General features: G+C 42.5%; 1 protein-coding gene across 1 annotated transcript in view; it reads left to right on the top strand.

The window, feature by feature from the left end:
* The window catches only part of zcchc4 (zinc finger, CCHC domain containing 4), a 93,392-nt gene that overhangs the window by 19,822 nt on the left and 56,310 nt on the right, over positions 1 to 17,260 (top strand). The window contains exons 3-5 of the mRNA XM_060825122.1: positions 1,874 to 1,956; positions 14,846 to 15,121; positions 16,800 to 16,880. Coding sequence (XP_060681105.1) covers positions 1,874 to 1,956; positions 14,846 to 15,121; positions 16,800 to 16,880 — 440 coding nt within the window. The remainder of the gene's footprint in view (positions 1 to 1,873; positions 1,957 to 14,845; positions 15,122 to 16,799; positions 16,881 to 17,260) is intronic.

Below are 17,260 nucleotides of genomic sequence, written 5' to 3'. Positions count from 1 at the left end.
CCTGATGTGGCCTCCTCTATATTGGGGAGACGGGCCGCCTACTTGCGGAACGCTTCAGGGAACACCTCTGGGACGCCCGGACCAACCAACCCAACCACCCCGTGGCTCAACACTTTAACTCTCCCTCCCACTCCACCGAGGACATGCAGGTCCTTGGACTCCTCCATCGCCAGAACATAACACGACGGTTGGAGGAAGAGCGCCTCATCTTCCGCCTGGGAACCCTCCAACCACCAGGCTTGAACTCGGATTTCTCCAGTTTCCTCATTTCCCCTCCCCCCACCTTGTCTCAATCGATTCCCTCGAACTCAGCACCGCCCTCCTAACCTGCAATCCTCTTCCTGACCTCTCCGCCCCCACCCCACTCCGGCCTATCACCCTCACCTTGACCTCCTTCCACCTATTACATCTCCATCGCGCCCCCCCCAAGTCCCTCCTCCCTACCTCTTATCTTAGCCTGCTGGACACATTTTCCTCATTCCTGATTAAAGGGCTTTTGCCCGAAACGTCGAATTTCCTGTTCCTTGGATGCTGCCTGACCTGTTGCGCTTTAACCAGCAACACATTTTCAGCCCCAAACTAAACTAGTTCCACCTGCCTACTCCTGACCCATATCCTTCCAAACCTTTCCTATTCATATAGTTATCCAAGTGTCTTATAGGCTTATGCCTGAAACGTCGATTCCCCTGCTCTGCGAATGCTGCCTGACCTGCTGTGCTTTTCCAGCACCACACTCTCGACTCTGATCTCCAGCATCTGCAGTCCTCACTTTCTCCCGTCCATCTGTCTTTGTGAAATCTGCAAACATAGTTGCAATGCCCTCAGTTCCTTTGTCCAGATTGTTGATGTATAATTTAGCAACCTTGAATTAGTTTCGTCCCTTTGTCTATGTAATTTATACAAAGTGTAAAATGTTGAGGCCATGTGGTGCATTACTCATTATATCTTGCCACCCTGAAAATAAGCCATGTATGCCTTCTCTGTGCTTCCTGTCTGCCAGCCAATCTTCTGTCCACGCTGTGGGTTACTCCTTACACCGTAACTTTTTATTTTCAGCAATAGCTTTGGATGTGGTACCTTATCAAATATTGTGGGGAAACCAAAGTACAGTATCAATCCCCACTTATCTATAGCATGTAGATTTTAATTTGATACTATCTTCAACTTGGTGAACAAACCACGGGCAGTGGGTCTGGCATTTGGAATATTTCTTTGTTGTTGGAATGTATCAGCCTATACAGCCTTAAGTATCCCCTTAAATGTTTGCTGCCCTCTAGTATTTCTATTATCTGAGGACTTGCAGATTGACCTGAGTGTGATGTAAGAACCAGTAAACATCTCAACTTTTAACTTTATGTTGGAAGGAATATTAATGCTCAAGCAGTTGAAGATGGTTAGCCTAGGACACTAGCCTGAGGAACCCCTGTAGTGATGCCTTAGGGATAGGGGATGTTTGGTCCCAATCAACCATAACCAGCCTTCTTTTTGTGCCACAGGTACAACTCTAGCCTGTGGAGAATTTTTCCATTGATTCCAATTGACTCAGTTTTGCCAGACTCCTTAATGCTACACTTTTATTTATAATGTTATGTTGCCTTCCCTCTTGACTTCAAATTATTTTGGCTGTGTTTGGATTGTGACTATAATGAGGTCAGTTGCCAAGTGGTGCTCATGAACTAAGGATCTGTTTCCAAGGTGCATATCTGTAGGACTCTGCGTATACTTGGATTGCCTGACCTGTGATTTTCCACTGTTCTAGAGAGTGATGAAATATTGACTTGTTTACCTTTAATATCAAGCTTGAATAAGAATGATTCATCTATTGCTTCACTTGCAATGTTGACCACTGCTTGTATCTCACTACCATTACTAGGTGTCCGAGGCCCGGCAATTAGTAAGAGACGAATTGAATCGAAGACGGCAGCCACCATTTACTCATCAGCAATATGTGGAGAGGTAATGAGCTGTTACTATATGCGAGTCAGTTACATGGTAGAGAAACTATAGGTTGATGTACTTACTGATCTAAAATGTTGGCAAGCTAGTGAACAAACCACTTAGTGCTGCAAGAAGAAGCATTGCGTTGAAACCGTTTGTGCAGGACAATGCACAAGAGACGCCAGCGTGAAGGGAGAACAGCATTTACAGTATATGAGAGGAAAGTGCTGATTGATTGGCAAGTGCCCTGTGATATGTAGAGATGCTTTCATGAAGAATGCACCAGTTGGATGATGGCTGACTGTTAAATACCAAGCTCTGTTAAAAATTTGAGTAATAGGTGAAAGTAGCTGTTGCATGTGGTTACTATGCTGTGGCAACACGAATGCTGTTTGCCACCAAAAGGATGATGTGGTCAAGCCAAAAAGACACGATGAATCAGGCAAATGAGTAATGTGGTTTTGAGCTTCACTGCTGGCATGACACAGTTTGTGCAGACTGTATGCTCAAGGACTAGCGAATGTGACAAATCATATATCCCTTCAGCTATTTGTAACAAACAAGGCGCTGACTGTGTCCAATCAGCCCAAGGTAAAAATAAGTACATTTCCATGATTGGACAATCTTTGCTAAATAATCCCGAGTGTGTTAATAGTTACGCTGACCATAATTTAGGGTTGTCAGTGTGCACACTGTGTGACACTCTTATCCCTAATAAAAGCTGCAGAGAACAGGGCTTGTGCAGACAGAAATAACATGTATATAAGTAACATCATATGCAACTCAATAAAATAGGTGACAGTCATTCTTTTGGTTCATTTCTCACAGCAGTGCTTTGAAGGATCAGAGCTGAAAATGTGTTGCTGGAACAGTGCACAGGTCAGGCAGCATCCAAGGAGCAGGAGAATCGACGTTTCGGGCATGAGCCCTTCTTTAGGAATGATTCCTGAAGAAGGGCTCATGCCCAAAACGTCGATTCACCTGCTCCTTGGATGCTGCCTGACCTCCTGCGCTTTTCCAGCAACACATTTTCAGCTCTGATCTCCAGCATCTGCAGTCCTCACTTTCTTCTTTGAAGGACCAGAGTCAACTTGCTTCGTTCAGAATTTAAACAATTAGCAGTTAACTGTCAGTCATTTAACTAATGCATTCTCCATGGCATTGCTTCTATCAGTCCACTTACCAACCAATCATCACTCTTCATTTCATATATAGAAGAACCGCAATCATCTGAAGGATACGGGTGGGGAGTATTTCATTTGGTTATTTGAATTCCGGATAATCGAATGCCGGATAACATAGTTTAGCCAGGCATCGGGACCTTGCAATTTTGCTGGATAGTCCAATATTAGGATAATTGAATGCTTGATAATTGAGGTTCCTCTGTTGTCTAAATGTTGTTTTTCCATTATGTTGGTGTTTCTTGTGAAGTGTTGTAATGAGAGCAAGCCAAAAAATTCAACAAAATATCTATTTCTTTCTAGCAATATTTGGAGTTGTGTGCTACCCACCACTATTTAACTACTGTTAGATAGGTCTGTCCTTCACTGTTAAAATCACAATGATATTTCACCCTGCAAGTTTAAAGGAAAGACTGGTAGGTATAGGGAATGCTGGCTGACTAGAGAAATTGAGGGTTTGGTTAAGAAAAAGAAGGGCGCATATGTTGGGTATAGACTGGATAGATCAAGTGAATCCTGAGAAGAGTATAAAGGCAGTAGGAGTATACTTAAGAGGGAAATCAGGAGGGCAAGTAGGGTTAAGGAAAATCCAAAGGGTTTTTTCAAATACATTAAGGACAAAAGGGTAACTAGGGAGAGAATAGTGCCCCTCAAAGGGGATGGGGGACTAAATGAGTATTTTGCATCAGTGTTTACTGTGGAGAAGGACATGGAAGATATTGAATGTAGGGAAATAGATGGTGACATCTTGGAAATGTCCATATTACAGAGGAGGGAGTGCTGGATGTCTTGAAACACAGGTGAATAAATCCCCAAGACCTGATCAGGTGTACCCTAGAACTCTGTGGGAAGCTAGAGAGGTGATTGCTGGGCCGCTTGCTGAGATATTTGTACCATCGATAGTCACAGGTGAGGTGCCAGATGACTGGAAGTTGGCGAACATGGTGTCACTATTTAAGAAAGGGGGTAAGGAAAAGCCAGGGAACTATAGACTGGTGAGCCTGACATCCGTGGTGTGCAGGTTTGTGAAGGGAATCCTGAGGGAGAGGACTTACATATATTTGGAAAGGCAAGGACTGATCAGGGTTAGTCAGCATGGCTTTCTGCGTGGGAAATTGTGTCTCATGAACCTGATTAAGTTTTTTTGAAGAAGTAACAAAGTGAATTGATGAGGGCAGAGTGGTGGACGTGACCTATCCGGACTTCAGTATGGCATTCGACAAGGTTCCCCATGGAGACGGGTTAGCAAGGTGAAATCTCATGAAATACAGAGAGAACTAGCCATTTGGATACAGAACTGGCTCAAAGGTTGAAGTCAGAGGGTGGAGGCTTATTTTTCAGACTGGAGGCCTGTGACCAGTGGAGTGCCACAAGGATCAGTGCTGGGTCCTTTATTTTTATCATTTTATATAAATGATTTGGATGTGATCACAAGAAGTATAGTTAGTAAGTTTGCAGGTGACACCAAAATTGGAGGTGTAGTGGACAACTAAGAATGTTATCACAGATTGCAACAGGATCTTGATCAGATAGCTCAATGGGCTGAGAAGTGGCAGATGGAGTATAATTTAGATAAATATGAGGTGTTGCATTTTGGGAAAGCAAATCTTAGCAGGATTTGTACATTTAATGGAAAGGTCCTGGGGAGTGTTGCTGAACAAAGAGACCTTGGAGTGCAGGTTCATAGCTCCTTGAAGTAGAGTCGTAGGTAGATAGGATAGTGAAGAAGGCATTTGGTATGTGTTCCTTTATTGGTCAGAGTATTGAGTACAGGAGTTGAGAGGTCATGTTGCGGCTGTACAGGACCCTAGTTAGGCCACTGTTGGAATATTGCGTGCAGTTCTGGTCTCCTTCCTATCAGAAGGATGTTGTGAAAGTGTTCAGAAAAGATTTACATGGATGTTGCCAGGGTTGGAGGATTTGAGCTATAGGGAGAGGCTGAATAGGCTGGGGCTGTTTTCCCTGGAGCGTTGGAGCTGAGGGGTGACCTTATAGAGGTTTATAAAATCATGAGGGGCATGGATAGGGCAAATAGACAAGGTCTTTTCCCTGGGGTGGGGGGGTCCAGAACTAGAGGGCATAGGTTTAGGGTGAGAGGTGAAAGATATAAAAGAGACCCAAGGGGCAACGTTTTCTTGTAGAGGGTAGTAAATTTATGGAAGGAGCTGCCAAAGGAAGTGGTGGAGGGCGATATAATTGCAACATTTAAAAGGCATCTGAATGGGTATATGAATAGGAAGGGTTTGGAGGAATATGGGCCGGGTGCTGGCAAGTGGGACTAGATTAGATTGGGATATCTGGTCGGCATGTTGAACCAAAAGGTCTGTTTCCATGCTGTACATAGAGTATAGAATGTTACAGCGCAGTACAGGCCCTTTGGTCCTCGATGTTGCGCCGAGCTGTGAAAGTAATCTGATGCCCATCTAACCTACATATGGATAATAATGGTCCATTATTATCCATATGTATGTCCAATGCCCATTTAAATGCTCTTAACGTTGGCGAGTCTACTACTGTTGCAGGCAGGCCATTCCATGCCCCTACTACTCTGAGTGAAGAAATTACCCCTAATATCTATCCTAAATCTATCACCCCTCAATGTAAAGCTATGTCCCCTTTTGTTAACCTTCACCATCCAAGGAAAAAGGCTCTCACTGTCTATCCTATCTAACCCTCTGATTATCTTATATGTCTCGATTGAGTCACCTCTCAACCTTCTTCTCTCCATCTAAAGCAGCCTCAGTTTCTTCCTAAGACCTTCCTTTCCATACCAGGCAACATCCTGGTAAATCTCCTCCGAACCCTTTCCAAAGCTTCCTCATCCTTCCTATAATGCAGTGACCTGAACTGCACACAATACTCCAGTGCGGCCTTACCTAGTGTCTTGTACAACTGAAGCATGACCTCCTGGCTCCGAATCTCAATTGCTCTACGAATAAATGCCAACACACCATATGCCTTCTTAACAACCTTATTAACCTGGGTGGCAACTTTCAGGGATTTATGCATCTGGACATCGAGATCTCTTTGTTCATCTACAGTGCCAAGAATATTACCATTAGCCCAGTACTCTGCATTCCTGTTATTTCTTCCAAAGTGAACTACCTCACACTTTTCCGCATTAAACTCCATTTGCCACTTCTCAGCCCAGCTCTGCATCTTATCTATGTCCCTCTGTAACCCACAACATCCTGTGGCACTATCCACAACTTTGCCAACCTTTGTGTTATCCACAAGTTTACTAACCCATCCTTCTACGCCCACATCCAGATCATTATAAAAATAAACAGCAGTGGCCCCAAAACTGATCCTTGCAGCACACCACTGGTAACTGAGCCTCAGGATGAACATTTCCCATCAGCCACCACCAAGACTTCTTTCAGCTAGACAATTTTGGATCCAAACCACTAAATCATCTTCAATCCCGAAAGTCCATATTTTATGCAACAGCCTACCATGTGGAACCTTATCAAATGCCTTACTGAGTCCATATACACCACATCAACCACTTTACCTTCATCCACTTGTTTTGTCACCTTCTCAAAGAACTCAGTAAGGTTAGTGAGGCATGACCTACCCTTCACAAAACCGTGTTAACTACCCCAATCAAATTATTCCTTTCAAGTCGATTATAAATCCTATCTCATTTAACCTTTTCCAACACCTTACCCACAACCGAAATAAGGCTCACTGGCTTATAATTACCAGGATTGACCCAAGTCCCTTTTATCTCTCCACCCTTCAGGCTCTCTGCCTGTATTCCTGATGAAGGGCTTTTACCCGCAACGTCAATTTTACTGTTCCTCGGATGCTGCCTGACCTGCTTTGCTTTTCCAGCACCATTCTAATCTAGACTCTGGTTTCCAGCATCTGCAGTCATTGTTTTTACCAAGTCCCCTTCTCAAACAAGGGAACAACATTTGTTATCCTCCAGTCTGCTGGCACTACTCCTGTCGACAATGATGACAAAAAGATCAAAGCCAAAGGCTCTGCAATCTCCTGTCTGGCCACCCAGAGAATCCAAGGGCCATCTGGCCCAGGAGTCTTGTCTATTTTCAGATCTTCCAAAACTGCTAAAACCTTCTCTTTGGCAACTTCTAAAACCTTCTCTTTGGCAACTTCGATCCCATCTAACCCTATAGCCTGTATGTCTGTATTCTCGCTAACATTGCCCTTTTCCAAAGTGAACACTGACGAAAAGTATTCATTAAGCACTTTCCCTATGTCCTCACATTCCCCACACAACTTTCCACTACTGTTTTTGCTTGGCCCTAATCTTACTCTAGTCATTCTTTTATTCCTGATATACCAATAGAAGACCTTGATCCAATCCGCCAGCAACTTCTCATGTCCACTCCCAGCTCTTCTTAGCCCTCTCTTTACATCTTTTCTGGCTAACCTATAACACTCAAGCCCCCTACCTGAGCCTTCACACCTCATCCTCACAAAAGCCTTCCTCTTCCTCCTGACAAGAGCTTCAACTTCTTTTGTAAACCATGGCTCCTTCTCTCGACAACCACCTCCCTGCCTGATAGGTATATACTTATCAAGGACCCACAGTAGCTGTTATTTGAATGAGCTCCACATTTCAAGTGTGTCCATCCCCTGCAGTTTCCATCCCCATCCTATGCATCCTAAATCTTGCCTAATCACATCATGATTGCCTTTTCCCCAGTTATACCTCTATCCTTATGGTATGTACCTATCCCTGCCTATTGCTATTGTAAATGTAACCGAATTATGGTCGCTATCTCCAAAGTGCTCATCTACCTCCAAATTTAACACCTGGTCGGGTTTATTCCCCAGTACCAAATCCAATATGGCATTGCCCCTTGTTGGCCTATCTACATACTATGTCAGAAAATCTTCTTGCATACATTGAACAAAAACTGACCCATCTAAAGTGCTTGAACAATTGTATTCCCAATCGATATTGGAGAAGTTAAAGTTCCCCATAACAACTACCCTGTTACTTTCGCTCCTATCGAGAATCATCTTTGCTATCCTTTCCTCTGCATCCCTGGAACAATTCAGAGGCCTATAGAAAACTCACAACAGGGTGACCTCTCATTTCCTGTTTCTAACCTCAGCCCAAACTACCTCAGTGGATGAGTCCTCAAACGTTCTCTCAGCTGCTGTAATAATACCCTTAATTAACAATACCACACCAGCTCCCCTCCCCCAACAGGCAACCATTCCTGTGCGTTCTCTAGCCATGCCTCTGAAATGGCCACAACATTGAAATCCCAGGAACAAACTCATGCTGCATGTTCACCCATCTTATTCCGGATGCTCCTGGCATTGACGTACACACATTTCAAGCCAACATCCTAGTTGCTGATGTCCTCTCGTGACCTTGTGAACCTATCCCTGACCTCACTACCTTCAACCTCCTGTGCACTGGAACGACAATTCAGGTTCCCATCCCCCTGCTGCATTAGCTTAACCCCCCCGCCCCCACAAAAGCATTAGCAAATTCCCCAGGGTATTGATACCCCTCTGGTTCAGGTGAAGATCACCCTGTTTGTAGAGGTCCCACCTTCCCCAGAAAGAGCTCCAATTATCCAAGAATCCAAAACCCTCCCCCCTGCACCATCCCTGCAGCCATGTGTTCAGCTCCGCGCTCTCCCTGTTCCTCATTGCGTGTGGCACGGGCAACGATCCAGAGGTTACAACTCTCTTTGTTCTAAGCTTCCAACTTAGCTCCCTGAATTTCTGTCTTAGATCCCCACCTTTCTTCCTGCCTATGTCGTTAGTGCCTATGTGGACTACGACTTGGGGTTGCTCCCCCTCCCCCTCAAGGATCCTGAAAACACAATCAGAGACATCACAGAACCCTGGCACCCGGGAGGCAACAAACCAATCGTGAGTCTCTCTCTCTCATTCCCACAAAACCTCCTATCTGTCCCACTAATAATGGAGGGGGGAACTATGAAATGCATTCTAAAGATGCAGTTGCCTTGTGTTGTTCTTGAAAATCATGCTAGACTTAGCATGGTTGTTGTATTTAACAGAAGAAGATATACACTGTTAATTTGATCTTGTAAATTAATCTGTATCTAATCGGTTGCAAGTAAGTATGCTGGTGTTTTATTTTGCTCGTGGTAAGTGTTTATCACAATATTAAACACCATGTCTGTTGTAATGTGTAAGACTGTGGTTCCACTCAAGTTGAAACATCCTGTGTACCATTTCAGAGGGTGGTTAAAAGCCGGATTGCTCCATCCAAAATATATGGCACCAGCTTTATCCTTAGGAAAAAAAAAGACCAGGCAGTATTTTTGCTTGTTTGAAAAAGCTGTTAGTAGATTTTTCTCACAATACTAGTTTTAGAAAAAGTGTGACAGGCAAACACACACACGGTATAGAAAAGACACCTGTCAAACAAACAAATTACACTGAAGGCTAGTTCATATGCTGGTACCATTTTAGATTGAAACAAACCACATTTTTATAAAAAGGTACTTGAGTGACTGTAGAAACAACTGATTTTGCAGTTTCACTGACTAACTGGTTTTGGAGTGAGACTGCGGCCATAGCATAAAATGGGTGATACTGAATCAGCATCCTCTTTTACACTGAATCTGATATTCTTTATCATTTATTTTAATAGAAACTAAAAAAGACCAAACTATATAATTGCACATTTGTTTGCTTTTGCCCATTCTGTGATGCTGCTGAGACCAATTTGAACTTCAATGTATTATTTTGGAAAGGTCATCCCATGCAAGTGATTTGTATTGCAGAGCAAGCTAAATGTGAAATAAGATATCTAGTTGATTATTAGTTTGATTATAAAGCAACAAGAATGTTTATAAATATTGATAGTTAATCTAAAATGTTTGTTCTATTGCTAAAATGAGAATTAACAATTGTATTGCAAGAAGTGTTTTTAGTGTAAATTTGAAATTTTCCATGTGTAAGACCAGAGGGCATAGTCTTAGAATTAAAGGGCACCTGTTTAAGACTGAGATGAGGGAGAATTTCTTCTCTCAGGCTGTTGTGAGTCTTTGGAATTCCTTTCCACAGAGAGCCATGGGGGCAGAGTCCTTGTTTGAGATAGATAGATTTTTGATCAGTCAGGGAAAGAAGAGTTATGGGAAAAGGGCAGGAAAGTGGATGTGAGGAATGTCAGATCATCCATGGTCCTATTGCAGAGAACAGCAGACTCGAAGGGCCAAATGGCCTACTCCTGCTCCCATTTCTTAAGGTGTTATGGTTAAATCTGCCAAGCTGAATGTTGGGCTCAGACATTTCTGACTGCTTATTTAAACTAAGTAGCAGTAGAATGAAGTCTCATTCTTGGAAACATGAATCTCCATCAAAGATGGACACCTCAGCACCACATTCGACTGCAAACCCGCAGACAACCTCACAATGCTACACTTCTCCAGCTTCCACCTGAAACATATTAAAACAGCCATCCCCTATGGACAAGCCCTACACGTACACCGGATCTGCTCAGATGAGGAGGAACGTGACGGGCACCTAGAAATACTCAAGGATGCCCTCACAAGAACGGGGTATGATGCTCAACTTATTGACCACCAGTTCCGACGTGCCACAGCAAGGAACAGTAATGACCTGCTCAGGAGACAGAACATACTGCAACCCACAGGGTACCCTTCGTTGTTCAGTATTTCCCAGGAGCTGAAAAACTACGCCATGTTCTTCGTGCAACCTGCAACACATTATCAAGGAGGATGAGCACCTCGCCAAGACATTCCCCGCACCTCCACTTCTCGCCTTTAACCAACCACCAAACCTCAAACAGATCATTGTTCGTAGCAAACTGTCGGCTCTCAGGACAACTCCATACAATCCTATCACTGTAGGCATTGCAAGACGTGTCAGTGTGTGGACATGAATACCACCATTGCATGTGGGGACACCTCCCACCTTGTACATGGCAGGTACTCATGTGACTGAGCCAATGTTGTCAGTCTTGTACATTGTAGGCAAGGATGCTCAGAGGCGTGGTACATTGGGGAAACTGAGCAAAGGCTACGGCAATGGATGAATGGGCACCGCACAACAATCAACAGACAGGAGGGTTCCCTCCCAGTTGGAAAACACTTCAGCGGTCCAGGACATCCGACCTTAGTTCTTGGGGTGACCATCCTCTAAGGCGGACTTCGGGACAGGCAGCAGCGAAAAGTGGCCGAGCAGAGGCTGATAGCTAAGTTTGGTACCCATAGGGAGGGCCTCAACAGGGACCTTGGGTTCATGTCACATTACAGGTGACCACCATTGTACTATACACACGCACACGCACAGACACGCACACTCTTACAGACACACACACACATGCATCCTCTCAGAGACTTAGACCACTCTACACTCATGCACGCACATATACACTCTCTCTCACAGACACTCACAACCCCCACCCCAGACACACACACACTCCCACACTCTCACATGCACCCCCTCACAGACGTAAGGCACTCTACACTCACATACGCACACGTATACACTCTCTCTTACATTCACAACCCCCCAACCCAGACGCACACACACACACACACACACATATTTTGTGGGGTGAATTTGTAATTGCAAAGTTACATTGTACTTTGCTCAAAAACTGCATGAAATCATGTAAAACTCTGTTATCTCACTTTTTAGATTAGAATCAATCTAAACATCATAGTATAGACAGAGAACTCAGCGGGCTAACACCAATTGTTACAGTTAACCTGAGAATGCAACTTTTAAAAAAACGTTTCTGATTTACACATGAAAGAAGTGAAACTATCATGGTATTCGAACAGATGAAAGACTCGACAGACAATCAATGTATTTTTCAATATATAATTTCAGTTACATCACACTGTAAACTTGTGCTATAAATTCTGTGCTTTACAATTGTGTACTCCACAATCACCTGAGGAAGGAGCAGTGCTCCGAAAGCTAGTGTACTTCCAGTTAAACCTGTTGGGACCATAACCTGGTGTTGTGATTTTTAACTTTGTACACTTCAGTCCAACACCAGCATTTCCAAATCATAGAATGAAGTAGTTCATTATTTGCTTAAGGGCCATAATTTAGCCAGAGGCAGGCAGCCCACCTGATGCTCCACAAACCTCACACCAACCTCACTTCTCTCCCAACAGGGGGCCTGACAAAAAATGGAAATTTCATGAATTTGCACCATTTATGTTCAGCCATAACTTTATTCTGAAAATTTTCAGCAAAGCATCTCACTAAATTTGGTGGTATTTTTGTGTACATTTCATTATTAAAATATCAACTTGATTTCAGTGATTTTATAGGATTGGAATCTGTTACGTTAAAATGCGAAGGTGTTCTCACAATTTCATTTTCTCAAGCATGCATAATGTGCAATAGTTTGGATTAAAACTTAATCTTCACAATATTAGGAAGAAGAAATTTGTCTGGAAATAAAGTTGCATGATGGGTGTTTCATTCAGGCCCTGACTGCTCCTGCTGATTGCCAATCTATATTCTCAGCTACTGGAATTAAGAAGGGGGAAGGAGTGCAGCGCCATCTACAGGTATCTAGGACTTGAGTGTACAGGCAAAGCAAGTTTAAATGTGCTCGGATTGTGAAGGGAGTTAGATCGATGAAAGTTGTCCTTTTCATTAATCCTCATTCAAACCTGATCTTCGTCAAGTTGAGAGAATAAGAAGGAATCATGAGGGAGAGCAGGAGTGACAAGTGGAGGGTAAAGCAATTCAAAGTTTGAATTCCAGACGTGGAAGGAAAGGCAGAGGGACATTTGGAGTCTAGACTCCTCATCAGAGCTCTAGACACGAAACATTAGCTTCCTTTCTCTCCATGATGCTGCTTGACCTGCTGAGATCTCCAGCATGTTTTGTTTTGAGTACAGATTCCAGCATCTGCAGTAATTTGCTCCAACAGAGGGACTTTGTTTTTGGAAAGAACCGGTTAAGAGGCAAGGCCTTTTTAGTTCCTCCTCAGCTTAGTTTGAACTATTTTTGGATCAGCTCCATTAACACAAGTGGTAATGACCCTGTTGTGGCTGTCTCTGTCCAACTAATATGACTGGGGTTGGGGTAGACTTATCTAAAGGTTGCATTTGTTAGAGAGTACATGGGTTATTGTTTATGCAGGTAAGAAGCATTATGCACTTACATGAAGTATGATGGAAACAGAAAGAAACCAAGCAGAAAGCCTCAGGTTTGTTGGGTATTCTCTGTTCTATGTTCTATAAAGGAAGCTTTGAAACTTGGTAATTGTACATTTGGAATCAGTGACTGAAACTCAGCAGGGACAGAATGAGTGGAAACTGCTTTGTGTATCCAGTTTCAAAACCTAGGTTATGTTCAGTGAAGAATCTTTAACAGTAAGTTGCAGATGAGCAACCTCATTGAGGAGAAGCAGAATCTCACTTGCAGTGAATGGGGGAGATCAAGAGCTGGATTACTGTCAGCCACCTTATTCCTATCTCCAGGCTTCGCCTGACTTGCAGTTTGGAGAGACAGACTTCCTGATGCAATGGAGACCCTTTTCTATATCATCACTCAATCTTTGCTGCCAGAGTGGATTTGCAATTTGGTGCTTTTGCCTTTTGTAATTGATGTTTTTTATATGCCTCTCAGTCACTGTACAGTCCTGTGCCCTGTGGGACTTTGGAAGGAATAAGGATAGACTATACAACCTCTCAAGCCTGCCTCCCCCATCCCTGTAGGCCTTCTACAATGGAGGCAATACAGGATTCTTCCAGCAGCAAAGATTCCCCTCCCAGGCATTAAACTCTGCCATCTGTGTGAGAAAAAAATGCTACTTGCTATTACCCTAAACAGTCGAACTTTCATCGTCAGACTACAACTTATTTTTTAGTTTGGTATTATACTACAGAATATGGTATCCTACTATCCACAATATCATATTCATTAATCATCTTAAACACCTCAATTACACTTTTAAAAATTCATTCGCAGGATGTTGGCATTGCCGGCTAGGTTAACAGTTATTGTCTATCACAAATTGCTCAGAGGGCAGTGAAGGTCAAGTGCATACAAGAGTTGTCTATGACCTCAATCCTAATAATGTAGCAGATGGAATTGCATGTCAAGCCAACAAGTTTATGCTTACTGTTAATTCCAGGTTTATTAATTGAATTGAATTTAATTAATTGAAAATTCCCCCACCTGATTTAACATAATGCCTGTAGGTTATTGATCCAGACCTCTGGATTACCAGACTAGTAATGTTCTGCTGCTATCCCTGTAGTTTCAAAGTAGAATCAATCAATCCTTTTCAAAAGGAATTTTCTGGAAAAGAAGAATGTATTACGAAGGGATAGCAGGAAGAGCTGCAATGTCTTTAGAGATAAACCACTGGAAAGGGTGTAACAGCCGAGCGAACTTTTCCTTTGCAACAGAATTCCAGTAATTTTATTCATGGCATGTGGCATCAAATGCAAAAGCAGCAAATGAAATACTTTGTATGGTTTGACAGGGTTTTTAAATTACTACAGTAAAGGTTACCAGTTTGAATATAGGATGGCTTCAGCAAAATTCCGAGTAGGTGCTGTTTCCACTAGGCCTGTACATTTGATTTCAGATTTTAAATGATGCTAACTTTAAGGTGGAGTTCAAGCACTTAACAGGAATTGTAGAGTATGTCTATGTGAATAATCTCTGCATACATTTTGACTTTGTTTCTAACTGCTTTCTTTCGGTTCTTTTGTTGAAGACAATTAAACTGCATAGATTATTTGCATGTTTTCCTGCAGATATCAGCAGTTTGTGGCTTTACCCATGGAAAATAGAACGTTCTGTTCGGACTGTCAGATTTTGCTGCTTCCTGATGAGTTGGACCAACATTCGTCACACCATCGACTGGGACATGTGTCTCTCTGTCAGCTGAAAAGACCCAGCCTCTTGCTGCTTCCAATAGAAAACAAGAAGACAAATGCTCAGTACCTGTTTGCTGATCGCACTTGCCAATTCTTGTTGAATTTAATTGTTTCATTGGACTTTAGAAGGGTGCTGTGTGTTGGAACACCACGGTAAGATTTTTAAAAATCTCCCTTTATTGCAACAAGCTGAACCCAATCAAGAAGCTTGCAATTTCCCAGCCAGCTGTCTGACTTTGTTTGTGATTTTGTGAGCTGACACAAAGCCACTGAACCTTCATTAAACCTGTACAGCATTTTCAAGACAAAATGAAGCAAAAATCTATTTAACTTTGGTGGAGATTTTAGCATAATAATTTTCAAGTGTGTAACCCTAATTTGCTGGATTTGCCAAGACTCTTCACCATGAAGACTCAGGTTTAAGACACATTGGAGCAGGTTACAAGCACTAGTTACTGCCAGTGTCGGTGACTGACACATGAGCAACTTCAATGATTGCACAGTTGTTCCTGACTTGTGTAACTGACTTTACTGTAAAGTGTTGTGTAGAGGATAGGTACATATTCACACATACAAGTTAGTCAATCAGAAGGATAGATGATCCTGGTCTGATTATACAGCCACTTGGTGATCCATCTGGACTTTATTGTAGAAACCCAAAATCAGACTGTTTCAAGTGTGGAATAGGTGAGGAGGAAAGCAGTAAGTTATTTTCCCACTGTCTTCTTCATTATAGCGATGACTGTATAGGGATGCATTTACCCTGGCATTGGCTGCTTTTTGGCTCACACATCAGCTCATTCTCAAAGTGTAACTGAGAGGCAGCAAGCCATTGGACTACACTGCATTTTTCCAAAATAGCTAACATCCATGCACTATGGTGACACAAGTGAGAAGTAGAATTGAAATATTTACTCCGAGGAAGTGAACAGTTCTGAACTTAGAACTTGCCATCAACTTCTATAAAGCTTTTTGTAATAATTTGCATTTAAATTGTTTTCATTTGTCCCAGATGGAATTGTCCTGTGAACTTTCTTTTAAGTTCAGGTTTTGTCAGCATGAGTATCTGATAGCAGTGTTGCCTTGGTGCACTGAGATCTGAATCTTGTTGACCACAAACAATTCGGTTGAATACACACTCCTGAGTTGAACAGAGGTTAGATAAAGACATGGTTTGACAATTTAAATATTTTAATGAGGCCAACAGCCTCTTATTTTATGTTTTCAGGGTTGCCAGATGTTGCAAAGCCCAAATGGAGGCAAGCATAATTTTGAGGGGAAGATAAAAGCCTTTACAGCCCACTAGCACTGGATATAAATTTGAGGCAGCAGGGATGCTTCTGTCCTCCCTTTCCTCGCTCCCATCCAATCATTGTCTCTCTTCCCATCCTTGCCAATGTCTTGTTCCCCATCCACAAATCTGCGCTCCCAAAACCTCTGCCTTTGGAATTCCTTGGGAGTAGGGATCAGGCATTCCTCAAGCACTTTGAACATGGATCGGATCCACTTAGTCCTGAAGTCGCACTACCTAAATGGAAATCAAGCTTGCCAATTAGACTGAACATGTCAAATACATAAAGTGTGTGTGATAAAGTCAAAACAGTATTGTATTGGGGAAACTTGTTCTTTTCTGAAACTTATCTTCCCACCCTTCAGCAAATGTTATGCACCCCTGTTAAATATCTGCATCTGAAATGACTTTTTTTAAGCAGGACTAATATGACTGACGAATGTAATACAAAATTGGATATTACATTGAATTCATTTGTTAATGTATAAACATACATCTTGCTTTATATGTTTAATGAGAACCCTTTGGATTTATTTTCAGTCTACATGAGCTAATAAAGGTGCGCCAGTCCGAAAATAAGGAACCGTTTATAAAGACTCAACTTCTGGACATTGATTTCAGGTAAGTTTTATTCAGTTTCTGTTTTTTAATGTTTAGAATTTATTTTTGCGGTTTCTAAATTGAAGTATATCCATACTGGGAAATTCTGCACTTCTTTCTGCTGTAACCCATATGAGCATTGAGCACTCCCAGTCAGCACTAGCAATTGTTTTGGTGGAGAAGGAGGCCATCTGGTGCATCATTTGTATGCCAGCTCGCTGAGTAAGCAGTATTAATTATTTTGGTGAAACCAGTGTACTTTAACTGAAGCCTCGGTACCTTATCTGAATTGGAGAGCCGTTTTTCCCCACTAGATAATTTTAGGACTTCTCTAAATGCAATTAATATTTTTGAGTTGTTTGAGCAAATACATCCACCGGGTATTGAGAATGTTCAATCTT

Source organism: Hemiscyllium ocellatum, chromosome 1, assembly GCF_020745735.1.
Source record: "Hemiscyllium ocellatum isolate sHemOce1 chromosome 1, sHemOce1.pat.X.cur, whole genome shotgun sequence".
Classification (NCBI taxonomy): Eukaryota; Metazoa; Chordata; class Chondrichthyes; order Orectolobiformes; family Hemiscylliidae; genus Hemiscyllium; species Hemiscyllium ocellatum.
Note: the sequence above shows the minus strand (reverse complement) of the source record. Positions and strands in the feature narration are given on the sequence as shown.